The 26,896-nt window shown below is 41.3% G+C and overlaps 1 protein-coding gene across 1 annotated transcript in view; it reads left to right on the plus strand.

Moving 5' to 3' along the window:
- Positions 1-26,512, plus strand: part of MDFIC (MyoD family inhibitor domain containing) — a 100,781-nt gene extending 74,269 nt beyond the window's left edge. The window contains exons 6-7 of the mRNA XM_037888904.2: positions 1,391-1,449; positions 20,090-26,512. Coding sequence (XP_037744832.1) covers positions 1,391-1,401 — 11 coding nt within the window. The 3' untranslated portion in view covers positions 1,402-1,449; positions 20,090-26,512. The remainder of the gene's footprint in view (positions 1-1,390; positions 1,450-20,089) is intronic.
- The last annotated feature ends 384 nt before the right edge of the window (positions 26,513-26,896 follow it).

The raw sequence follows: 26,896 nt of genomic DNA on the forward strand, positions 1-26,896 counted from the left end.
GGAAAAAATTACTTCATTTTAAGAGGTTTCCACTGTAATAGTGTATTTGAATTCAAAATATGCTAATCCATCAGTATCATTGATATTTTTCATATGAAATTACTTCAAATAAGTGCCAAATAATAAATAGTACTCTATAAAAATCTTGGGTAATCTCTGCTTGATTAATGTGTCCAATTAAAGAACCAACAGATCTCATAATTTGAGCCATGCACTATATAATTTTTATATAATTTATAATATAAAGTTGACAATCTTGAAACAGTTGTTTCTACTGTATGGCCTGCACATTTTTCTAAACTTGGTAGATAATACAGTGGAATGATGTAGTCTAGCTGCTGAATTCTATAATGCTTACAGCTGTTGAAAACTGGTAAGTGGAAGACCTGCAAGCAGAAATGTAAGAGGTGAGATATGATTAAACGACAAGGTTTTGCTAGCCTGCCTAGAAAACATAACTCTCCATTTGTCTGTTTCTTGATGTGGTGGTAAGACACCTTGATTACATAATTAATGAAGGCTTCAAGTGATGGCTTAGAATCCACAATAACTTGAAGGTCATCATGAACACTGTCTGAAGGATAAAGAGAACCACCATAAACGACAACTAATATCTTTGTATCAGTGATCACTTTTTGGCAAGTATGCTTTGGTGAAGTTAAGTTTGAGAAAAGGGACATCATCGATGACTGAAATTTATATTCAATCTTGTTACATCAGAAAGAATAATTTAGACATATTTACGCAATTACATTTTAGTAAACTATTATGCCAGCTTAACTGTAACACATATTCCGGTAAAAGTACATTAAACAGCAATCCAAAAGCAATTTAGCTGCTGAAGGCATTATTTTGTATCTAATTATTCACAAATTAATGAAGAAAATTAAATTCCAATCACTGAAAAAATGAAGCAATTGTGAGAATCAGAACTACAGATTAGTTAAAGCAAAGCTATGCAATGCATAACATAATTAAAGCATTCTTTTATTCAAATTCAATGCTTAAAAAAGAACAAATCCATCATCTTGAAATTTGACTTGTAGCTTGACATTAAAAATAATATGAGTAGAATTTTCAGTGGGGTAAGCACAAAACTAGTTCAAGTAGTGTCACTCTCAATTAATGTACTCAGGTGGTGTGCCCATTAAAATTCCCACTTGTGGGTTCAGCTCTCTATGCAAATGGGGTCATTACCTGGAGAATTTAATTGGTTATGACACTGGGAGTAGGAATTTTCCTTTCAAAATAAACCCACTTGCACACATTTTCACTAGAAATTTGATTGTTACATATACTTCATATTGTTTGGCTCTATAAATATTTACCAAAATCCAGAATGTCGTCACTTTATTTATTTATTTATTTTATTTATTTATATATTTTACAGGTGATTCATAATTCATCAAATGATTTTTAAATTGCAAGACTTGTTAGAAGAGGCCTTTGGTAAATATCTATTTTTTTGTTGTTTGTTGAAATCATGTTTTTATTTTACTATCCTTTAAGAGTTGTATCAATTTTTTTTTAATATGTAAAACCAGAACTACTCGGTTTCTAAAATATGAACATAAAAATAAGGACAAATTGTACTATCGGGTATGTATCAAAATGTTACAGAGATTGTTTCATATGTGCTTAAATATGTTACATTTCTAAGAAGCATTATTTATTACTTTTATTACTATATGGAGCAGAAGAGTAAGCTTAAATGAGATTAGAATAGAAAAGATTAAATCCCAAAATACTATAAAAAATAATATACAATGGTATGAAAATAAACACATCCCGTAGATGTAATGTACCGTGAGTCGTAAATGTTCCACTTTCCTAAGTGTCAAAACTTGGTCTATTGGAACCAAGCTGACATAAATAGGCCTCGGGTAGGGGACATGCTTGGTGTTGGGAGTTGGAACTGTTGCATTTTGAATGGAAGAGAGAGGCCTGGGCAGTGTATGCAGACACAGGAACACTCACTTGGAAAGCTGAATAGGCCTTTGTTACAATGAAACTAAAACAGTAATTCTGTTGCACTCTTACTTTTGGAAGGGCTGGAAGTAGTCCTAAGACCCCACATTATTACTGATTTATGTATACAGCTCTCAAACACAAATCACATTGCACGCTTTCTGGGGGCAGAAACATATATTATCTAATGGTTGGGGAAGAGAAAGTGTATGTACACAATTTTTTATTTTATCCCATCCCTATTTGTCACTATTCTATTCCTGCCCAGCCCTAAAGCTTCTCACTGTTTTTACCTCTTCTATATTTTCTTCCTTACAAACCAACCTTCACCTATTCTCCAAATGTCTTTACCCTTTTTTTATTGCATTGCTTTCTACTGCCTTATACCCATTTGTGCATAAATGTAATTGCTAAGTAAGTGTGTCAGTGTAAATTTCAGCCTTATGATGTGGTTGCAACAGTTTGGCCAATTTGATAATTAAATTTATGATTGTGAGGTATGTTTCTATTGTAGAACTTAATGTTCCAAAAAGATTAGAGTGCCAGTACTGTGCCAATATTCAAAAAGGGCAAGTGGAATGCCTCAGGGGAGCCTGACATCCATTTTGGGCAAAATAATGGAAAAACTGATATGAGATTGATGAAGAATTAAAGGATAGGAATGTAATTAATGTAAAAAATCAATATGGTTTTATTAAAAAAAATAGGTCTTGTCAAACAAACTGGATTCCATTTTTTGGTGAAACTACAAATTTGGTTGATAAAGGTAACTGTAGATGATATATACTTAGACTTTTGTAAGGCATTTGACTTAGTACTGCATGACTCTCTGATTAATACGTTAGCACTATAAAATATCAATTAAGCACAATGGATTAAGATACTGGATAATTGACAGATCTCAAAAAGTACCTGTCAATGGAGAATCATCATGGAATGGTGTGTTTCTAGTGGGGTTCTGCAGGCATCATTTTAAGCTGTATGCTATTCAACATATATATTCATGACAGATGTGGAAGCAAATATAAAATCACTGCTGATCATAGAATCATAGAAGACTAGAGTTGGAAGAGACCTCAGGAGGTCATCTAGTCCAACCCCCTACTCAAAGCAGGACTAACAACAACTAAATCATCCCAGCCAGGACTTTGTCAAGCTGGGCCTTAAAAACCTCTAAGGAAGGAGATTCCACTACCTCCCTAGGTAACCCATTCCAGTGCTTCATCACCCTCCTAGTGAAATAATGTTTCCTAATATCCAACCTAAACCTCCCACACTGCAACTTGAGACCATTTTTCCTTGTTCTGTCATATGCCACCACTGAGAACAGCCGAGCTCCATCCTCTTTGGAAACCTCCTTCAGGTAGTTGAAGGCTGTTATCAAATCCTCCCTCACTCTTCTGCAGACTAAACAAGCCCAGTTCCCTCAGCCTCTCCTTGTAAGTCATGTGCGCCAGCCCCCTGATCATTTTCATTGCCCTCCTCTGGACTCTCTCCAGTTTGTCCACATCCTTTCTGTACTGGGGCACTCAAAACAGGATGCAATACTCCAGATGTGGCCTCACCAGTGCTGAACAGAGGGGAATAATCACTTCCCTCAATCTGCTGGCAACGCTCCTACTAATGCAGCCCAATATGCCATTAGCCTTCTTGGCAACAAGGGCACACTGCTGAAGCATATCCAGCTTCTCATCCACTGTAATCCCCAGGTTTTTTTTCTGCAGAACTGCTGTCTAGCCATTTGGTCCCTAGTCTGTAGCGGTGCATGGGATTCTTCCATCCTAAGTGCAGGACTCTGCACTTGTCCTTGTTGAACCTCATCAGATTTCTTTTGGCCCAATCCTCCAATTTGTTTGGGTCGCTCTGGACCCTATCTCTACCCTCCAGCGTATCTGCCTCTCCCCCCAGCTTAGTGTCATCCGTGAACTTGCTCAGGGTGCAATCCATCCCATCATCCAGATCATTAATAAAGATGTGATAAAAATCTGTGGATGACAAAAAGATTGAAGCACTGATAATTTATGATGAGGGAGGTCAGTTAAGATGGGCTCATTCAAAGGAAGTATGTTTCTGGTATGTTTTTGCCATACACGTTATGCTTTAGTGAAACACAAGTTATTGGGCTGAATACAAGGGTGCTACAATATCAAGGTCTAGAGATAGACTGTGTCTGAAATGTGAATTGTTTCTTACCTGATTTACTCTAATGGTTTCTACAATGTCTTTGTACTTTCCCATTTCCCTTCCAACAGTAAATGATATGGGCCCAGGGAATATGAGTTCTTCAAGTGCTTGCTCATGTAGATTCCATTCTAGGTGTGCACGTGCTCAAGTGTGTGGCTGTTGGAGATTTTTTCCTTACCGATATCTGTAGAGTTGGCTGTGGTGCCCCTTTGAGTGCCATGCTCATGCGTCGGTATATTAGGCACCGCCGGCGCTATGTCCTCTCAGTTCCTTCTTACCGCCCGTGGTGCTTAGTCGGAGTGCCTTTTCCTTGCCTACCAACAGCTAGCGGTTTTTGTCTCTTCTGACTTCAAACCTTGGGGCCGTGTACTGTTTGTTTACAGTAGTTACTCATTGGTGTTGTTAAGTATAGTTAGAAGTTAGAGTCCCAATGGGGACTTTGCCCCAGGCTGGACATGCCCCATTCCCCAGGGTTTAAGCCCTGCTCTGATTATAACAGGGCTATACCTGTTAGTGAATCATAGAATCATAGAATATCAGGGTTGGAAGGGACCTCAGGAGATCATCTAGTCCAACCCCCTGCTCAAAGCAGGACCAATCCCCAACTAAATCATCCCAGCCAGGGCTTTGTCAAGCCTGACCTTAAAAACTTCTAAGGAAGGAGATTCCACCACCTCCCTAGGTAACGTATTCCAGTGCTTCACCACCCTCCTAGTGAAAAAGTTTTCCTAATATCCAACCTAACCCTACCCACTGCAACTTGAGACCATTACTCCTCATTCTGTCATCTGCTACCACTGAGAACAGTCTAGATCCATCCTCTTTGGAACCCCCTTTCAGGTAGTTGAAAGCAGCTATCCAATCCCCCCTCATTCTTCTCTTCCACAGACTAAACAATCCCAGTTCCCTCAGTCTCTCCTCATAAGTCATGTGTTCCAGTCCCTAATCATTTTTGTTGCCCTCTGCTGGACATTTTCCAATTTTTCCACATCCTTCTCGTAGTGTGGGGCCCAAAACTGGACACAGTACTCCAGATGAGGCCTCACCAATGTCGAATAGAGGGGAACGATCACGTCCCTCGATCTGCTGGCAATGCCCCTACTTATACAGCCCAAAATGCCATTGGCCTTCTTGGCAACAATGGCACACTGTTGACTCATATCCAGCTTCTCATCCACTGTAACCCCTAGGTCTTTTTCTGCAGAGCTGCTGCCTAGCCATTTGGTCTCTAGTCTGTAGCGGTGCATGGGATTCTTCCGTCCTAAGTGCAGGACTCTGCACTTGTCCTTGTTGAACCTCATCAGATTTCTTTTGGCCCAATCCTCTAATTTTTCTAGGTCCCTCTGTATCCTATCCCTACCCTCCAGCGTATCTACCTCTCCTCCCAGTTTAGGGTCATCTCAAACTTGCTGAGGGTGCAATCTATACCATCCTCCAGATCATTAATGAAGATATTGAACAAAACCGGCCCGAGGACTGACCCTTGGGGCACTAGAAATGCCAACTAGACATGGAGCCATTGATCACTACCCGTTGAGCCCGACAATCTAGCCAGCTTTTTAACCACCTTATAGTCCATTCATCCAGCCCATACTTCTTTAACTTGCTGGCAAAAATACTGTGGGAGACTGTGTCAAAAGCTTTGCTAAAGTCAAGGAATAACACGTCCACTGCTTTCCCCTCATCCACAGAGCCAGTTATCTTGTCATAGAAGGCATTAGATTAGTCAGGCATGACTTGCCCTTGGTGACTCCATGCTGACTGTTCCTGATCACTTTCCTCTCCTCTAAGTGCTTCAAAATTGATTCCTTGAGGACCTGCTTCCTGATTTTTCCAGGGACCGAGGTGAGGCTGACTGGCCTGTAATTCCCAGGATCCTCCTCCTTCCCTTTTTTAAAGATGGGCACTACATTAGCCTTTTTCCAGTCATCTGGCACCTCCCCCGATCACCATGAGTTTTCAAAGATAATGACCAATGCCTCTGCAATCACATCCGCCAACTCCTTTAGCACTCTCGGATGCAGCGCATCTGGCCCCATTGACTTGTGCTCGTCCAACTTTTCTAAATAGTCCACTTCTTTTCTCCACAGAGAGCTGGTCACCTTCTCCCCATTCTGTGCTGCCCAGTGCAGTAGTCTGGGAGCTGACCTTGTTCGTTACCCACATAGCAGCTGCCTCAAGTGCTTCGGGGAGTCACACATGAAGGAGAAGTGTTGCATTTGCAAAAACGTTTAACCCAGGACATAGAAAGTGTGTGACATCCATCTGAGGGCCATCCTCATGGAGGCTGCTCTCTGCCCAGCTTCCGAGCCTTCCTGGCTGGACTCTACCCCAGTACCTCAGCCTCGGTGCGTAGCGCGCCCCCGGCACTGGGCTCTGCCCAGCACCGCTGTCCATCACTGGTGCCCAAAAAGAAGGCCAAGAAGCACGGCTCCCCAGCACCAGGGAAGAAAGGCCATGTTATTTCAGGCAAAGGACCTGGTTCGGGCTGCCTGCCCACACCGGAGACACATGGACCTGCCTCCCCAATCGGGGCCTCTGATCCCCAAGGTATCCGCCACCCACTCCCGGAAGCCTCTGCAAGTGTGGCTAGCGTCAGTCTATATCCCCAACAGGCACAACCTGGGGTAGTCAGGGTGCCAGATCACAACCTGTCATCCCTGGATTTATGGTTGGACCCTGAATCGGTGTTGGATGGAGTTCCCTTCACGGCCCCATCCCTGTCGCTGATCCTGGTCTCCAATGCTTCAGACCTGGGCTAGCTCAGCATGCAAGGCCGCTGACTGCGGGACGATCTGGCCCTCCATATCAATATCAGGGAGCTCAAAGCAGTTCGCCTGGTCTGCCAGGCTTTTTTGCCCCACCTGAGGGGCAAGGTAGTGCAGGCCCTGACGGACAATACTGCTGTGATATATTACATCAACAGGCAGGGTGGAGCCAGGTCATTGGGCCTTTGCCAAGAAGCTCTCTGCCTTTGGGACATCTGTGTATGGCATGCCATTCTTCTGGTAGCCGTGATTCTGCCCAGGACCAGGAACGTGTTAGCAGATGACTTCAGCAGGACCTTCTCATCTTGCCATAAGTGGCTGCTCCATCTGGAGGTGGTCCATATGTTCCCCCAGAGGTGGGGGTCTCCCCAGGTAGACTTGTTCGCGTCCCATCAGAAAAGGGGATGCCACGTGTTTTGTTCAATCCGGGGAATGGACAAGGGCTCCCTATCAGATGCTTTTCTGCTCCCATGGTCAGGGTCCTTGATGTACGCCTTCCCACCAGTGCTGTTGATCCACAGAGTCCTTGTGAAGATCAAACAGGACGGGCTGAAGGTTATCCTGATAGCCCCTGCATGGCCTTGACAGTAGTGGTTTGGCACGCTGCTGGACCTTTCGGTAGCCACCCCGCTGCAGCTACCTCTCTGGCCAGACCTGCTGTCCCAGAACCCCAGCAGTCTTCTGCACCCAAACTTGGCGGTGTTGCACTTGACTGCATGGCTTAATGAGGAGGAATGGAAATGCTTTGCCTATGTCCAACAGGTCTTGTTGGGTAGCAGAAAGTCCTCCACCAGAGCAACCTACCTGGCCAAGTGAGAAGAGGTTCATGTGCTGGTCCTCAGACTGCAGTATCCGGGCTGCAGGTGATCCTGGACTATCTTCTGCACCTCAAGCTCCGAGGGTAGTTCTTGTCATTGATCAAAGTCCACTTGGCCACTATTTCGACTTCCACCCTCTGCTCCAGGGTGGGTCGGTCTTCGCTCATGATGTGATGATCCAATTTTTGAAAGGTCTGGAGCACCTCTACCTGCACATCAGGAATCCCATCTCTCCCTAGGACCTGAACCTTGTGCTGTCACAGCTCATAGGTCCTCCCTTTGGGTCTTTAGCTTCCTGTCCCCTTCTCCTCCTCGTGGAAAGTTTCTTTCTTAGTCACAATAACACCCGCCCCCGTCTGAGATCAGGATGCTTACTTCAGAGCCGCCCTATACTATGTTCTACAAGGACACGGTCCAGTTGCGGCCACACCCAGTGTTCTTGCCCAAGGTAGTTTCACAATTTCATGCTGGCCAAGACAAATATTTACCGGTCTTCTTTCTGAAGCCTAATAAATCGGAAGAGAAGTGCAAATTGCATGCCCTGGACATCAGGAGGGCACTTGCCTTCTACATCGACAGGACTAAGCCATTTCACAGGTCATCACAGTTGTTTGTTGCAGTGGAGGACAGGATGAAAGGTCACCCAGTGTCTGTGCAGAGGATTTCGTTCTTGATCACAGACTGCATCCATTATTGCTATGACCTGGTGAAAGCGCCTCCACCGGTGACCGTGACTACCCACTCAACTAGGGCACAGGCTTCGTTGGCAGCCTTCCTGACCCAAGTGTTGATTCAGGATATCTGCAGGGCCACTACCTGATCATCTAGCCACACGTTTACCTCGCATTAGACACTTACCCAGCAGGCTGGAGAAGATGCTGGCTTTGGTAGAGCTGTGTTGTAAGCCACACAACCGTGAACTCCAAGCTCATCTCCAGGTATACTGCTTGCGAGTCACCTAGGATGGAATCAATATGAGCAAGCACTCGAAGAAGAAAAAACTTTACCTACCTTTCGTAACTGTTGTTCTTCAAGATGTGTTGCTCATGTCCATTCCATTACCCACCCTCCTGTCCCTCTGTCAAAGTTGCCGGCAAAAAGGAACTGAGAGGTCGGTGGCACCTAATATACCGAAGCATGAGCGGGGCACTCAAGAGGGCGCCACAGCCGACCCTAGGGATACTGCTAAGGCAGAAATCTCCTGACGGCTGCGCACATGGGCGTGTGCACACCCAGAATGGAATGAAGATGAACAACACATCTCGAAGAACGTACGGAAGCTAAGTAACTTTTTTTTGCAAATTTTTAATCAATTTAAATTACACCTGGAATGGTATATCATCTAAGGTAGGTGTAAGTCCACCAAATCACAGACATGTGTCTTTAAGGAGGCTCCCTGGGATAATAGGACAGAGGCAGATGTTTTCAATACTAATATTCAAATAGGATGGGTATAGGATATCGTTCTGGACTAATAATGCAAATAAAGATTAATTTCTATTGCAAAAATGTAAAACACATAAAATGATCATTTCAAGGGCAATGCTAAATTGAAATCCCTGAGAAAATACTCTAAATTAGATGAACTACCTGTTAAACAAACATCATAGATAAAAAGTGAATTTACTTAATATACAAAAGTTAATAAAATGGGAGTGAGGGGGGAGAAGAGGAATGGCAGTGCACTGCTCGTTAAGCTAAATAGTCCTCTCTCAGTGAAATAAAACATGAAAGTTCATCCATGCTACAGGGGTTTATTGAAAGTTCACAAGACAAAATGCAGCCTGATGTATTAAAGAGAGTTATTGGGATTTCAGTCTCAGGAGCTGTCAGCATGGCTTCACTCACAACCTTTACAAATATACTCAAAAATTGTAAAAGAACAAAACTAGGTACTAGCTAGTCACTAGTCCTGTGTGCCTATGCAAAAGAGCAAAGGGATATAAGACACTCCCTTGATCTCTTTTGTGAGCTACTCATACCTCATGATGCAGCACAGGATGGGAAGAAGCAGGGAATATGGTGGTGGAAGGGGGATGGGACAGTGTTTGGGGCTGGACAGTTACCCTTGAATGATGGAGTCAAGAAGCTATTTGGAAAAATTAAAAAGCATTAACGCTTTTTGTCAATTTTCTTATTTACAAAATTTGCAGATTTCTCTAAATATTTCAAATCTAAGGTGTCTCAGTGTAGATATTCATTTAGGGCTAGATTGTCACTTTGATTTGACCCTCTCAAGGGGCAGCACAGAGTTTTGCTGTCTCAGGAGCAGCCTGAGAAACAGATTGTGACTGGTGCTCCTGCTGCTGATTCAGCACGGTGTACTTTCTCCCTGGAGCATCTGGAGACCAACACTCAGAACCTCTCAGAGTCACAGTCCGTTTCCAAAGCAGCTTCTGGATTCTGTCATTCAAAAGTAACCGTCCAGTCACAAATGAGCGGTAAGAGGTAGTGAAATAGAAAGTTTGACAGGGATTGGGGGAAAAAAATCTATTTCAAATTTCTCAGGCATGTAAATTGAGTGAGAAAAATAATTTTAGTAAGCATAAAAAATTCTTCTTAAGTGTCTTTGTAGTAGTAAATTTTTCCTCAGTATTTACTTTTAAAACCAAATCTTTTGCATATATATATATAAATAAAGTACCGAAATACTTTTTTGCAAAAAAAAAAGTTGCCTAATTAAAAAATGCATATCATAATTACATTGAGACTTAGCATTAATACATTAATATATGTGTAATTTTTACAGCTCGAACTAGCACTGTGGTTGTCACATATAGTACACACCATTTGATTGTTGCAGAGTAGACATCTGCCAGAAACATTTCTGTTTAGCATGATGAATTTACCCTAGCCCTGTCAAGAATCACATCACAATGCCAAAGTATTGCTTTGAATATAGGTTGAAAAACAGAAATAAATTTGTTGAGGTAGGATTTCAGATTCCCTCAGAATCATGTCATTGCTGGTATTGTGGCTAGGCGCATATGTGCTCCTATTGTTCCATGGGGGATTCCCCAACAGCAAATGTCGCTCATTTAATCAGTATGGTGAAAGGAAAGATATTGTTGACTGTGGGTGATACAACTAGGCTATCAGCACCTCATCAAGGATTCTAGCACACAAAGGGCATTCCATTACATGAAAGCATAAGGACTTTTTAAAGTGCAATCCATTGTTGAGCCTTTTATAGAAATTAGCATATGAAGTGCATATCCTCTGTTTATCAGTGGTCCTCCATGGTGAGTGTAATACATAGATGCTTGATATAGTACTAATTATGTATGAGGTGCTACCAGGCTGCACTGTTTGGGTTAATGTGCTAGTTGGGCCCAGTTCTGAGCTCAGATACACATGAGGCATAATATGAGTGTCTGAGGGGCACGTTGCTGTCTACACACGTAACTGTAATTCTCTGGGAACTTGACGTTTTGAAAATGACGTATGAGGAAAAGAAAGTGTGTTTTCTGCATCTGTGTTTGAAGATTCATCAAAATGAAATGTGATTTGAATAAGTGTGGGATGTCTTACTCTTTGCTCAGGTGAGTTGTTGTTTTTTCAGTAGGAGTCAGTGGTGTGCTAGGCATTTTCCAAATAGACAAGAAGCATGATCTGTGTATGTATCACATTCATATTAATGTATGTGTTAATATATCTTGTATAAAACAGTCTTTCTATCATGTATTTTTTAAAAAGTTTGTGTATGTATTTAGCTGTATAGTTAGGCCAACTATCTGCCTACCCACCTGAATGGTTACGCATCTTTCAGCTAAATCCTGAATGCCAGGGCATCATCTGGATATTTTATTATCTTTTTAGATTTCTCATCTGTTGTTATTATTAGCCACAATATATATATATATATATATATATATATATATATATATATTTATATATATATATATATATATATTTAGTAAATCAAGTGTAATTAAAGGAAGGTGTTTGTTCTGTTACAAATATTCCTCTTTTGTTAATCTGGTTCTGAACATCACGTGTGAAAGACTACAAAAGAGTGGCAATTGCTTGTTATGCAGCATAGGATACAAGGTTTCTGCATTTGGTGGGATACAAATTGTATTGTTAGTGACTTTCTGCCCTTTGGTCCTCCAGCTGCTACCTCCTGCCTCCTACCTTCCTCCCCCAAGTCACAGCAGCAAGAAGAATCAATTTTAAAGCCATTTAGATCTTGCTAACCAAAGCATGATGACTAGCCAAGACTCTCAGCACTCTGAGGCCCGGTCATTGACTCTCAGGATGTGATGGAGTTTCTTTAGCAGCTGGATATGGTTGAAATAGTTATTCCTAAGTGTTCAATGCTAGGGAGGAATCCTGGACCACTCCTGAACTATGAATTATCCTTTCAGAAGTCCACAGCCCCTTTAGTAATTTGCATAAAGAACATCCTCCATCCTCCCCATGGAAGGAAAAGGCCTGGGTAGAGACCGTCGAATCGTGGAAGTCAACGAATGGCTATGCAGGCGGTGTTGGAGAGAAGGCTTTGGATTCTTTGACCATGGGATGGTGTTCTTTGACCATGGGATGGCCAAGAAGGAGGAGTGCTAGGCAGAGACAGGCTCCACCTAACGAAGAGAGGGAAGAGCATCTTCGCAAGCAGGCTGGCTAACCTAGTGAGGAGGGCTTTAAACCAGGTTCACTGGGGGAAGGAGACCAAAGCCCTGAGGTAAGTGGGGAAGTGGGATACCGGGAGGAAGCACGAGCAGGAGCGTGTGAGAGAGGAGGGCTCCTGCCTCATACAGAGAAAGAGGGACGATCAGCGAGTTATCTCAAGTGCCTATACACAAATGCAAGAAGCCTGGGAAACAAGCAGGGAGAACTGAAGTCCTGGCACAGTCAAGGAATTATAATGTGATTGGAATAACAGAGACTTGGTGGGATAACTCACATGACTGGAGTACTGTCATGGATGGATATAAACTGTTCAGGAAGGACAGGCAGGGCAGAAAAGGTGGGGGAGTTGCATTGTATGTAAGGGAGCAGTATGACTGCTCAGAGCTCAAGTATGAAACTGCAGAAAAACCTGAGAGTCTCTGGATTAAGTTTAGAAGTGTGAGCAACAAGGGTGATGTCGTGGTGGGAGTCCCTGCTTTCTTCTGGCAACTCACAGAAGTTACTAGATCGCAGGCCCTGGTTCTCATGGGAGACTTCAATCACTCTGATATCTGCTGGGAGAGCAATACGGCGGTGCACAGACAATCCAGGAAGTTTTTGGAAAGTGTAGGGGACAACTTCTTGGTGCAAGTGCTGGAGGAACCAACTAGGGGCAGAGCTCTTCTTGACCTGCTGCTCACAAACCGGCAAGAAATAGTAGAGGAAGCAAAAGTGGATGGGAACCTGGGAGGCAGTGACCATGAGATGGTCGAGTTCAGGATCCTGACACAGGGAAGAAAGGAGACCAGCAGAATACAGACCCTGGCCTTCAGAAAATCAGACTTTGACTCCCTCAGGGAACTGATGGGCAGGATCTCCTGGGAGAATAACATGAGCGGGAAAGGAGTCCAGGAGAACTAGCTGTATTTTAAAGAATCCTCATTGAGGTTACAGGGACAAACCATCCCGATGTGTAGAAAGAATAGTAAATGTGGCAGGTGACCAGCTTGGCTTAACAGTGAAATCCTTGCTGATCTTAAACACAAAAAAGAAGCTTACAAGAAGTGGAAGATTGGACAAATGACCGGGGAAGAGTATAAAAATATTGCTCGGGCATGCAGGAGTGAAATCAGGAAGGCCAAATCACACCTGGAGTTGCAGCTAGCAAGAGATGTTAAGAGTAACAAGAAGGGTTTCTTCAGGTATGTTAGCAACAAGAAGAAAGTCAAGGAAAGTGTGGCCCCTTACTGAATGAGGGAGGCAACCTAGTGACAGAGAAAGTGGAAAAAGCTAATGTACTCAATGCTTTTTTTTGCCTCTGTCTTCACGAACAAGGTCAGCTCCCAGACTACTGTACTGGGCAGCACAGCATGGGGAGAAGGTGACCAGCCCTCTGTGGAGAAAGAAGTGGTTCGGTACTATTTAGAAAAGCTGGACGAGCACAAGTCCATGGGGCCAGATGCGCTGCATCCGAGAGTGCTAAAGGAGTTGGCAGATGTGATTGCAGAGCCATTGGCCATTGTCTTTGAAAACTCATGGTGATCGGGGGAAGTCCCAGACTACTGGAAAAAGGCTAATGTAGTGCCCATCTTTAAAAAAGGGAAGAAGGAGGATCCTGGGAACTACAGGCCAGTCAGCCTCACCCGGTCCCTGGAAAAATCAGGGAGCAGGTCCTCAAGGAATCAATTCTGAAGCACTTAGAGGAGAGGAAAGTGATCAGGAACAGTCAGCATGGAGTCACCAAGGGCAAGTCATGCCTGACTAATCTAATGCCTTCTATGACAAGATAATTGGCTCTGTGGATGAGGGGAAAGCAGTGGATGTGTTATTCCTTGACTTTAGCAAAGCTTTTGACACAGTCTCCCACAGTATTCTTGCCTGCAAGTTAAAGAAGTATGGGCTGGATGAATGGACTATAAGGTGGTTAGAAAGCTGGCTAGATTGTCGGGCTCAACGGGTAGTGATCAATGGCTCCATGTCTAGTTGGCAGCCGGTATCAAGTAGAGTGCCCCAAGGGTCGGTCCTCGGGCCGGTTTTGTTCAATATCTTCATAAATGATCTGGAGGATGGTGTGGATTGCACCCTCAACAAGTTTGCAGATGACACTAAACTGGGAGGAGAGGTAGATATGCTGGAGGGTAGGGATAGGATACAGAGGGACCTAGAAAAATTAGAGGATTGGGCCAAAAGAAATCTGATGAGGTTCAACAAGGACAAATGCAGAGTCCTGCACTTAGGACAGAAGAATCCCATGCACCGCTACAGACTAGGGACCAAATGGCTAGGCAGCAGTTCTGCAGAAAAGAATCTATGGGTTACAGTGGACGAGAAGCTGGATATGAGTCAACGGTGTGCCGTTGTTGTCAAGAAGGCCAATGGCATTTTGGGATGTATAAGTAGGGGCATTGCCAGCAGATCGAGGGACGGGATCGTTCCCCTCTATTCGACATTAGTGAGGCCTCATCTGAAGTACTGTGTCCAGTTTTGGGCCCCACACTACGAGAAGGCTGTGGAAAAATTGGAAAACATCCAGCAGAGGGCAACAAAAATGATTAGGGGATTGGAACACATGAGTTATGAGGAGAGGCTGAGGGAACTGGGATTGTTTAGTCTGTGGAAGAGAAGAATGAGGGGGGATTTGATAGCTGCTTTCAACTACCTGAAAGGGGGTTCCAAAGAGGATGGATCTAGACTGTTCTCAGTTGTAGTAGATGACAGAACAAGGAGTAATGGTCTCAAGTTGCAGTGGGGGAGATTTAGTTTGGATATTAGGAAAAACTTTTTCACTAGGAGGGTGGTGAAACACTGGAATGCGTTACCTAGGGAGGTGGTGGAATCTCCTTCCTTAGAAGTTTTTAAGGTCAGGCTTGACACAATGCCCTGGCTGGGATGATTTAGTTGGGGATTGGTCCTGCTTTGAGCAGGGGGTTGGACTAGATGACCTCCTGAGGTCCCTTCCAACCCTGATATTCTATGATTCTATGATTGTTTCTTGATTTGTACCAGGGTTCGCATGGGCCCTTTTTTATAAATCAAAATAAATATCCTTGTCTAGAGCATTCACAGTTGACATCTTTTTCTGCAGTGCTCTTGTGAATAGCTCAGTATACAGAGTGACTGACAAGAGAGAGACCCTATTCTTCTGCAGCTGAATTAGGACTGATACACATGTTACACAGTGTGCTGCCTGACAAGTTGAATCAGCTACTCCAAATTCATGCTGCCCTATTCCAGAGCACTGGAAAACTCAAAGGACATCAAATTGAATTACACAGATAACAGAGTTCACCCTGTGGTTTTGTCACACAGAGGAAATCCCATTCCACATTAGGAAATTAATGGAAGAAGAGCTAATGCTCCCAGGGAAGCTCAGAACTGAACATGTGGAAGGCCCACATATCTCTCCTACTGTGATAGCTCAGAAGCCAAAGCATTGGGGAAAGAGCCAAATCTATGCTGACGTGCAGCTCCCAAACAATGCAAGAAAATGTAAACCATATCATCTGTCCCAGGGACAATGTAATTCCAGTCCTAAATGTAGCCCAGTTTCCTTTTCCCAAGCTAAATCTCACAGCAGGATACCACCAGCTAGGCTTCGATCCAGACATATAACAATGAAACTACATGTAGGCCTGCATCTTTACACATTATTAGATCTCGGAATACTGTCAGTCACAGAGATAATTGAAAACATAATCTAGAAGATTTTACTACAGCTATCTGGACTTTGAATGCCAGAGTGATCCATTAGTATTGGGCACATAACACTTGCTTTCACATTTTCAAGCTTTTCCCTTCAACCAAGGGGGCTAGAACCTTACTTAAAAAAAAAAAAAAAAAAAGCTGAGATTCTCCTGAAAACTCTTTGATTCCAGCAGCTGGGTCTTTAAATAAAAAAAAAAAAAAAAAAAAAGCACCAAACTTTGAAACTTTTAATTTTACTTCAGCACAAGGACCTGATCCCATCCCCACTGAAGTCAGTGGAACAAATTCTGCACCTGGCTACACAAAACCTAGAGCATCCGCCCATCAACTTTAATTTACACTGGTGTAATTGAGCTCAAAATTTTGCCCAATGACTGCTATGCAGCAGGAACAGGCCTTAGTTGGGTGTCTGTGGCTCTCATACTTTTAGAATGATTTTCGAACGCATTAAGCCTGGTCCTTGATGTCTTCTAGTTTCTGTCCATTTTCAGGTACCTTTCCCAATTTGTTTTGTGATGTTGCTATTTTCTGTTACATATTGTGAGCATAAGATTAATATTTCTCAGGTTAAGTTTTCAGTTCTCTTGGCTCTCACATATTAGATATTCTATCAATTCTTGTATTTCCTTGTGTTGTCAATGGGCAAGATATACAGCACTGAAATAGTTCAAGTTCCGTATTTATTGTCTATATAGATGCTGAATACATTCAAAAGAGATGGCTCTGTCTTGTCTCTCATTCTTTGTTTCGGAAATTATTCCCTTGTCTAAGTATGTGGAAGATTCATTTTCATGTTTATTTCTCAAAGGCTGGATATAACTCTATTTTTTTTTTGTATGTGCCTTGGCGCTGAACCACTCATAACAAATCTATTTTTATTTAAATCAAAAGCTCTCTTATAGTCAATGAGTTCCATACACAGTGGTAGATTACGTGTGCATATTTAGCAGCTTTGTTCATCATATATCGAGATTGTCTATTATAGAGAATTTTGATTCAAGGACAGATTATTCTCTTGATTGGACTTGAAATCTATTATTTCTGTTGTTTGATGTCAAAATGTCATAAAATCTGTCCATATTACTTACAAGTGACTCATAGGTCTGTACTTTCTCAGGTTCCTTTTGTCACCTTTTTTAGCTTTCTTGTTTTGAAAATGACAATAGCAGTATTTGAGTTTTCTGGGAATTTCTACATAGTGGTGCACACTGTGAACAGATTTTTCTAGTTCTGCTTCTGGGCTCCCTCTGATCTTTATAATGTTCTGTGCAGTGCTTTCTTCCCCAGGCACTCCTCTTACCACTTTCTTAACTTATTCTATTCCTAGTGTAGGGAGAATCTTACAGAGCTGTGCAAAAAACATTCACACCACCAGCCAACCAGGTGAAAAAAAACATATTTTTGAGCAGTGTGCAAAGAGAGAGACAGTCAATCAATTTTTGGTTTTGTTGTTTTGCACTTTTGAGCAACTGCCTCCAAACAAACAAAGTCACGTTTTGGAGGTCAAAAGGGTAATATTTCTCTCTGGGAATGTCTATGTTTAAAACTGGTGATATTCATGAATTTTCATGATTTATTCAATGACAAGTTTTTCAGGCAAACAAAAACCAAAACAAACAAACAAAAAACCTTCTTCACTGGCAGAAAGAGTAAAATTTCACTCTTGACCAAATTTGTAAATTCCCTTGATTTCCCTCTCTCCATTTGCCATATCATAGGAAGTGCTGAAATTTACCCTCCCTGTTCAGAGAGTTGGGGTTTTTTTTCCAGTTAATGTGTTTGCCTTTTATCTTCCTTTTTTCTCTTGATGTTCTTACATATATAGGGCCTGAGTCAATGTCCATTGAAGTCAATGGGGGTCAAGTCCCAAGAGATGAGCTATCAAAGTGTTTTAAAAAGAGGCTTTTGCAAAAAATCTCCTCACTAACTTGTTCTAACCCTCATGTACTGGGGGAGAAGGTGCTTGTCAACATGATGGACCAGGAAGCTGGGCAATCCTTCTGCAAAGTTTTTAAGTATACCTGCCCTTCGATGTCATTTGTCAGTTCCTACGGTAAAGATTTGCTCTTCAGAAATATTGTTGGAGCCCTATGAATATTTCACCTCTGGCAGGAGTGACAAAGCTGTATCCAAGCAGGGTGAATTCTATCAGAAACAGGAGATCATCCCAAACCTTCTTTGATTTTACTGACAATTTTAGCAAGGGCCTTAGGGAGCCCCTTCTTGCACATAATTCTATATAGAATTTATCTAAACTATCTGTCTGTTGCACCTCTAAAGCACCAATGATCCATGCCAAACAAGAAGCAGTGAGCATGCCAACAAAGGGTTTATAATCTCACTCTTCCTGTCCTTTCCCAGTGGACGTTTGGTTTTCTGGTTATTTTATTTGTATTGTTAATCTTTTTTGCTCTGTTCACCCCATTTTCCAAATGTTTTGGCTGCTGCACATGATTGTCCAATGTCTACTTTGCAGAGTTTCTGCCTCTATTCTAGTTACAATAAGCTGGCCAGCAAAGCACAGGTAGAGGATAACTGGCCCTTCCTTCTTTTTCCAGCTGCAGTAGGCTAAAGCAGTTCTTCCCGTGACCAATGTCTGGCAAAGAATAAATGACTTCTCACAGCCAGCTTTAAAACAAATAAAAATATAAGGCTTCCTGCAGCTGGAATCTTAATGTTACATGAGGTTTCCTGCAGCCAGTCTTCCAATGTGTATTTAGTGCTGCAGCCCGTGTTTCTGAAAGCGCTCTTGCCTTTGGGATAGTGATGCTCCATTTCCAGTTAAACTGAGTAATGACTCCTCAGCACAGACCTGCCAAAAGCCCCTACTTTCTTTTGCAGCTTCCTTCTTTCTGGAGGGCTGATGGGGAAATCAGCAGAGCCCGGTCCTATTATTTCACAGCAGGGTTTCTCTGCAATTCATGCAGTGAGGGCAGACACTCTGACTCTTCCTTTAACTGCATTGCTCTCTCTAGCTTTGTATTTAATTAGATGTTACATCACTGAATTGTGTGATACCTTCCTTTCTGGCACTGGCTGAATTTTACAATATTGGAATAATATAGTTTGTCAAAAGTATACTAATCTCATTTTAAAAGCTGGGCATTTCATGCTCATTTCCTAGGCTGCTCTTGTGGAAAGCACGACAATCTTAAATCCTTATCAGAAAATTCTATGAGCCTGTCATTTTTTCACTCTTGAATTGCATATCAAAGAGATCTGGTTCTTTATATCATCCTGTCTGCCTTCCCATTATATTTTTACATTATGATATTGAAGACATCTTTGATCGTTTTGTAGTTTTCTTAGATCCTTGTGTAATGTGTACACTTGCTTGTCTGGTAGCATGTTCACTTTGCTTGTCTAGAACGCTGCATGTCAGGGAGACAATCTGCACAAGCCTAATCTTGTCTGTCTTGGGTTTTGATTAGTTGGCATATTTTGTCTGATGCACTACATAAGTTGTCTTAGCATTTTGGCTGAGCCTTTGTTGATCATTAATATATTTTCTCCAGGGACGTTAATGAATATATTTCCTCCAGTGTTTTATTCCTTTTTTCCTTGATAGTACGAAATAAAAACCACTATAATTTTTGAAGTGCCTTAGGGTTTCTCCCTCCCCCGCCTACACCTTACAAAAGTGGTTCTACTACATCAGTAATTCATTTAGGGTCTATTATATCACTGATAATGAGAAAATTAGTTTACTGATATGAGTAATATTCACTCTTCCTTAGCACTTGCATTATATTACAGAGTTAGCATGAAGTGACTGTTAGTTGTTCTTATAGATCTTTGTAGATTCAGAAAGCTCCTGTTATATTGACAAAGGTCAGTTCCTCAAAGGCAGCCTGTTCAAACTGAGGGCTAGATTCTGCCACCATTACTCACAATGCGTAGTACCTGTACTTCTTAAGTAGCCCCATTCATTTCATGAGACTACTCAAGGAATAAGGTACAACAAGGCAAGGGTGTCAGAATCCAAATCTAAGTGATTATTTTCAAATGATGTTCCACTTGTTTTTCTCATGTTAGATTGTTATTCTGGAGCAAAATGGAGCTTTTGGTCTGGAGGCAGGTAAAGTTCACTTTTGACTATTCAGACTGGTGAGTAATTCTGGTGCATCTTTCATTTTTTCCATGTATGAGATACATATCCCAGCCTCTAGTTGCATTTACAATGGATGTAATAGAAAACACAATATAAGGTATATTGCAAACTCCTTGGGGAAGGGGCTGCCTTTTTGTTCTGAGTTTGTACAGCACCTAGCACAATGGGCTCTTGGTCGATATCGAGATCCCTAGGTGCTATTGCAATACAAATAATACAGTAATATGAATAACAAGGTGTCAGCTAAACAAACCTTTATTATTTAGCAAACACAACAAAACTGCTTCTCCAAATAAATGAAAAAGTCTGAATAAAACCAGAGGCCAGTTGGTCACCACACACAAAGATGGTGGGGGAAGTAAATTCAAAAGTTAAGGGTTGTCATCTGCTAGCCCCTGAGAGATACCAGCTGGAGGACTGTCAGAACAAGAGAGTCTCTGTACTGTATACCGTCATCCAGGGCATTCTGCAGTAATCCAGTCTGGAGGGTGATAAAAGCATGGCTAACTATGGGGAGACCCATATCTGGTATCTTTAAAAAAGAGATTACAACCTCCTGACCAGCTGCAAGTTAAAGAAAATGTGGCCCCCAATACTATCAGGCAATCTATATAATGCCTCAGTATTTAATCCTCAGTTTATTTGGAGTAGCCTAATATAGTGTGGGACAACCCAAGGTGTTTTCCTCATTCTGCCACTTAGGAAAGAAGGCCATTGTGCTGAAACATCACTTGGATCAGCTATCATGCTGATATCCAATGAGGCCTTCGTACATCTAGGAAAAAAGGTTTGTGGATTCCACCAGGTTCCTGAGGATGGAGCTGGTTTTCAGTATGTGCTGCCCTCTCCTCCCCCAACCCATTTAATTATAAGCTAATAAAAGTTACATTGAAACTCCTTCATTCAGAAGACTGAGAAGTACCAACATCTTGTTTTGTTGCACGGTGTTCTGGAGTATATATAATAACAATGTGCATCACAGTAGGAGGAAACTGCTGAAAAACAATTACAATGAGATATTTCACTGACGGTTTATGCAGAGCCTGCTGGGAATTCCTCATGTGCCTTTATTTTTAATAAGAATATTTACTGTAATAAACACTGTAGATCTCTATTTTTAGTTTAATAAAAAGGTTTAAGTCAAAAATTATGAATTATATTACTCAGTTGTATCTCTTGAATTATCTTAACCATATGGGGCTGCTTTTAAAATTAAGCAATTTATTATTTTCTAAAGAGCAGCTTGGGGACCATTTAATACATATAACTGAAAGTGATGTAATTACAAACAGAGGGGCAGAAGTCATGTTATGCAGTCACAGTTTATAAATTGAACCTTGAATATCTTAATATACGTCTACATAAATTATTAGTATTGGTTTGGTACTGCGCTTGTCTCAATGCAATGCTTTTGTGACTACGTGTGTATTCCACCTGTTAGTAAGCCAGTAATCCACTGTTAACTCTGCCAGCAGCTATATATATTCTTTCCTGAAAATTTGATTGGTTTTTTTTACAACTTGTTTGCAATACAGAGTGCTTATTTCCACAATCAAATAAGAATAGGTCAAATCTCCAGAGATGGTGAATACTTTTGGAAAGGATCTTGAGAAAAGTATTCATTTTGGGGTAAAAAAACTGTTACCAGTATACTATTACTTTTAATTTTTTAAATTTGTGTATGTATGTGTATTTAAAACTTTGAAGCTGTACTGGCAACCCCATGGTTGAATTTAGTACTGAAACTTTGTGTGTGTGTGTGTGTGTTTCCGTTCAGTTGAAAGTTTTTGCTCACTTATTTCAATAAGAGATGAACGTAGCCTTTTTGCTCCTACCTACAAATCTAAGTAGCTCAAACAGATTTTGACTATAGATCATGGCATGTGCATTTTCAAGGTTCTAGCTCAGCTTTTTTTTTAAAATTCTGTTTCAAGCATGTTTTGCAGTTAGTAACTTTTACTGAGGTATCACTGAGATTTAGTGAACTAAGAAGTAAATATGAACCAAGGTAAAAGTTTAGATACATGGGCTCAATGTATTGAGTGGAAACCATGTCTGATTAGCATGCCTTAATGTTCTTACATGTTCTGAGATTACTATGTATTTTCTGTACTTTTCCCTCATAGCTAAGAAGAAAGTAGACCCTCCCTCCCCCCCAAAAAAAGAAGGAAAAAGAAAAAGGAGGAGTAAATCTAATTTCATTTAATTGGCCCTGGTATGCCAAACTTGTGGCTAGGTCACTTAACTCCTCACTTTCATTATGCTGTTTGTTTCCAGGGACTGGTCACAAGTGTCCCCAGATTACACATCATGAAGAAAATGGTTCTGACATAGGGATGGATGAGACACAATAATTACTGTCCCTCACTGTTTCTGCAAATGCTCTACATAGGAGATATTGCTATCAAGTTTAGAGAAATATGTATACGGTCTGGTTTGGAGAGTTTTCCAAAATTGGTGTGAAAACAATGACTGTTGGCTATTTTGTCCTCCTTGCTGGATGATTAAGAGGAGGAACTCCGTGCTATTTTCTTAAAGGCCTTAAGCAACATGTTATATAAGGGTTCCATGTTATTACCTGCAACCATATATTGTTAGTCCCCTGGTGTCTGAAAGGGTTAAAATTATAGCGAAGGATGCCTTTTTTTACAGTAGACGACCATGATTTTAAAAGCAAGGGTCATAGTTGTAGAGCTCAAGGATTTATTCACATTTCTTAGCAGAGATAATTCTGTACCAGTCTCATAAATGTTGCTCTTTTGCATTATTCAGGGTAGCTCAGAATAGGGTGCTTTGAACTGATTTTTTTCCCCCCACTTTATTAAAAAATACTGAATTCCTGTTTTCCTTATTTTTTGAATGTTGTACATTTTATAGTGCTTTCTAATTAATGCCTTTGTTTTAAAAATGGGGCATAGAGACTCCTGATCTCAGCAAATATCTTAGCGAGTATACTTTTGCTTTGGGGCAAGCACAACTTAATATTCATAAATCTTGGAATGCAGAGGCATAACGTGAAGAGAATCAATGTGGATTCTCAAGCATTAGGTATTGGGGCTAAATATCTGATGTGAACAACTTATCAGAGGATTGGCAACATTATTAAAGTATCATGTAAGAACCAAGATATCTCTAAGTTTCAAAAATCCATGGAAAGAAGAACTCCAGTACTAGTTGACATTTCAATAAAATATGGCTAAGAAGAAAATACCATGTATAAAGAGATCTCAGTAGACTAGGTTGAATGAAACAATAAAGTAGAAGACAAAGCAATAAAATAAAAATAGATCCTTATGGATGAAGCTTGAAATATGAAAATCAATTAAAGCCAGTTTTTAAAATGAAATGCAATTAGACAATTTTATGAGAGGCACGACAAATTGCATCTCTTTGTGGATGGGTGCATGGGTGTGTGTCTTTTTAAAAATTAATATTTTATTTATTTTTGATTGCTAGAAGTCTCAATAGGTATGCACCTCAATAGGTGCTCTGGGTGCTTTTTAGACAAATTAGCATTAACAATATCAATCATGCAATCTAATACCATGAATTGCTTCTCCCACTTCAAGGAACAGATAAACATCCATGAGCAAATATAGTATAAATAAAACAAAACAGCCCGTAGCAAACATAATAGATCCCTCCAACCCAAGCCCAACCCCCTTCCCAAAAACCTGGGGGAAACTATGGGCTTTTCAACATAACCAGAAGGTTAACACATCCAGGCTGAGGCACAAAGGGGCAAGTTCCAAAGTAGAGGGTCTCTTATGGAAAATGCCCTGCCAGCAACTACCTCTCTTTTGTATTGAGGGGCCTCCGTATCAAGCATTTTGACTGAACTGAACTGTGACAGCATCAAATGGGGAGAGAAGCAATCTCCCAGGCAGCCAGACCCCAAACTATTTAAGACTGTATAGGCTAAGGCCTAAGGAATCTTCAGTTCCACCTGGAAACTTACTGGGATCCAGTGTAGATTCCTGGTGAGGCAGCATTAGGGACAGCTTTAGTTTGGGCTGTTTGAGGTAGGGGTGGAGCCTGAGTAATGTGGTTGACCTGGCAGTCAGCATTAGCGAGAAACAAGACTATTTCGGACTTCTACAGGTTAACCGGGTTTACTCTAGAACATATTCTGAACCCAGAGGAGATCCTGAGCCTGCTCTACTTTACCTTAAGGACTGTCCTGGTGTGACTGCATAGTGAAGCCTGACCCCAAGCCCTGTTCTAGGGTTGCAAATAAACTGATGGGCTGGAGTCATTCTGGCCACTTTGCACCACTCAGGATTCTGGAAATAGCCAATGAGAATTCCTAGTGCAATCCCATTGCAATTAGTTTGCATATTATAACTGCTGTTCAACGTGTGTTACGTGTTCCCTTCTGTGCCTGATCCACGAAGGATATGGGTTTGCTACAAGCAGGGGATAATGCCACAATCCTGCAAACATATAAGCATGATTGAAGCCTTAGCCCTTTAGCTTAAGTTCATGCTATGGAACTTCTGAGTTCAATCTTCCCTGACTACCAAGATGATGGTTGTTATACACAAGCATAGGTGATTGGAATTTTAAAGAATTCTGTTGAAGATGAACAAGGAGGAATAGAATCTTTCTCTCCCAGCTGTGTTCATTCTGCAGGTCCACTGCATAAAAAGCAGTAAAAGCTTTTTGTCACTAAAGTCAGCAGGTACAACTCAGAAAAGGAACAGCTCCATGGAATACAATAACTATTTTTACAGAGTCATGGCCACTTTTCATAGTAGAAACAAAGTTTAAGAAATGCAAGACTTACCTGTTTTTTCAGGCCTTTTAATTCTGGCAGTGGTTTATCCATGTTAGCTGAGGCAAGGTTTTGAAGGTGTCTGCTCTTTTGGCCTGTGCTATCTGTTTTTTGATATCTGATTTTAGTTGCTTGTATTTGTGCATAGATTTGGTTTTGGTATGTGCTTTATAAAGGAACATTTAAATAAATATACATCAAATAATAGATTTTTTCATGCCACCTGCTTCACAGATGTTGGTATTATTAAGGTGATAAACTGTAATTACTCTGTGAAGGCAATATCTGGATGTAAGTAGGCGAAACATGAGTCGTAAATGTGTGCACAGAGCCATTTTACAATCCTGGTAAAGATCATATTATATTTGATTCAAAATAAGGTAGGCAAAATCTACACCACCTTCATCTTTTAAATCAGTGGCACTTAGCCATAGAATGGTGTCCCAGAGAGGCAAAAAAATGAATCTGTGGATCTCTTATCTGCCTCTCTTAACTGTGATACTCAGTTTTTATTTTAAATTATTATTTTTCCTTAGGGCACTACCACACCATTGTGAAACTTTGGAAGAAAGCCCCATACAATGTAAGAGACTGTGGTTGACTATTGCTGCTTCAAATTATTTATGAGTAGACATTTTGAATGAGATTTTGAGAGGTATGTCTAGAAGCACAAAACTCTCAACCCAGCATGAGGGAAGCTCAGCTAATCTCCTGATTCTAATCTAAGCCATTGTCAGAGCTGATGTGACCCTCAAGTAACTTTAAAAAGAAAAGGAGTACTTGTCAGATGCATTCCGATGAAGTGAGCTGTAGCTCACGAAAGCTTATGCTCAAATAAATTTGTTAGTCTCTAAGGTGCCACAAGTACTCCTTTTCTTTTTGCGGATACAGACTAACATAGCTGCTACTCTGAAACCTGTCAAGAAACTTCGACTGCCAGCAGCCTGTCCCCAGCTGCCTATGGAATCCCTGCTGTGCTGCAGCCTTCCCCCTTCCTGATGAATCCCTCCCATCCCCAGACGAGCCCCTTGTGCCAGAATTTGTGGTACAGGCACAGAGAGCCATGAAAGCTGCCTTGGATAAAGCTTGTGCCCAAGGAAGGTTTCCCCTGGACAAATCCAGGGTGCCACTGGTTCTTTTATGCTCTCACAGCAGCATAAATAAGCCACAGTGGCGGGGATAATCTTACCCTTTGCGCATATATTCTCTGTGCCAGGGACCACTGTTCTATTTTTAAAAGAATCAAAATATCACTGTGAGCAAAATTCTGCCCTCAGTTACATGTGGAAAGCCTCCAGTTGAGTTAGGAAGGAGTTGTGTGCATGTTTCAAAAGGAACAATTTGCTCCTTTGTGAGACAGACAGATTTGCTGAATTTACAATATTATATATTATTTTAAAATAAAATACACATTTAGTAGATTAGAACCTATAAAAATTATGATTTCAGATCTTTCAAAATGATGGTTGTGTGTTGAGGAACTAAGAATTACTGTAGGAGGGAAACAACTTATCAAAATCTTTGTATGCATAAAATATGTAAATGAATTAATAAATATCATATGCTTGTGATATAAGATTGGTAAATTTCTAACTGATTACTGTGCTTTCTGTGTTGCATTACCTCTCACTCATCATGGTTTAAGCTTCTTCCAAATTAAAAGTAAAAAGTGCAGCAATTTGGTGGTCTTTGAGGATCTAACATTATGTTGTTGTGATGACCAAAGCTGTAAGACATGTAAATAGGATTGCTCACCAAAAAGTTCTAGTTGTTAAAGACACCAGGGGCGGCTCTACCAATTTTGCCGCCCCAAGCAGTCGCTGCCGAATTGCTGCCGCCGCAAGAGCAGCAGAGCTGCCGCTGAAAGCCGTGGTGGCGGGAAGAGTTGCTGCCGAATTGCCGCCGCGGGACATGAACTGTCGCCCCATTCTAAATGCAGCTCCAAGCACCTGCTTGG

This window comes from Chelonia mydas, chromosome 1 (genome assembly GCF_015237465.2).
Source record: "Chelonia mydas isolate rCheMyd1 chromosome 1, rCheMyd1.pri.v2, whole genome shotgun sequence".
In the NCBI taxonomy this organism is placed as follows: Eukaryota; Metazoa; Chordata; order Testudines; family Cheloniidae; genus Chelonia; species Chelonia mydas.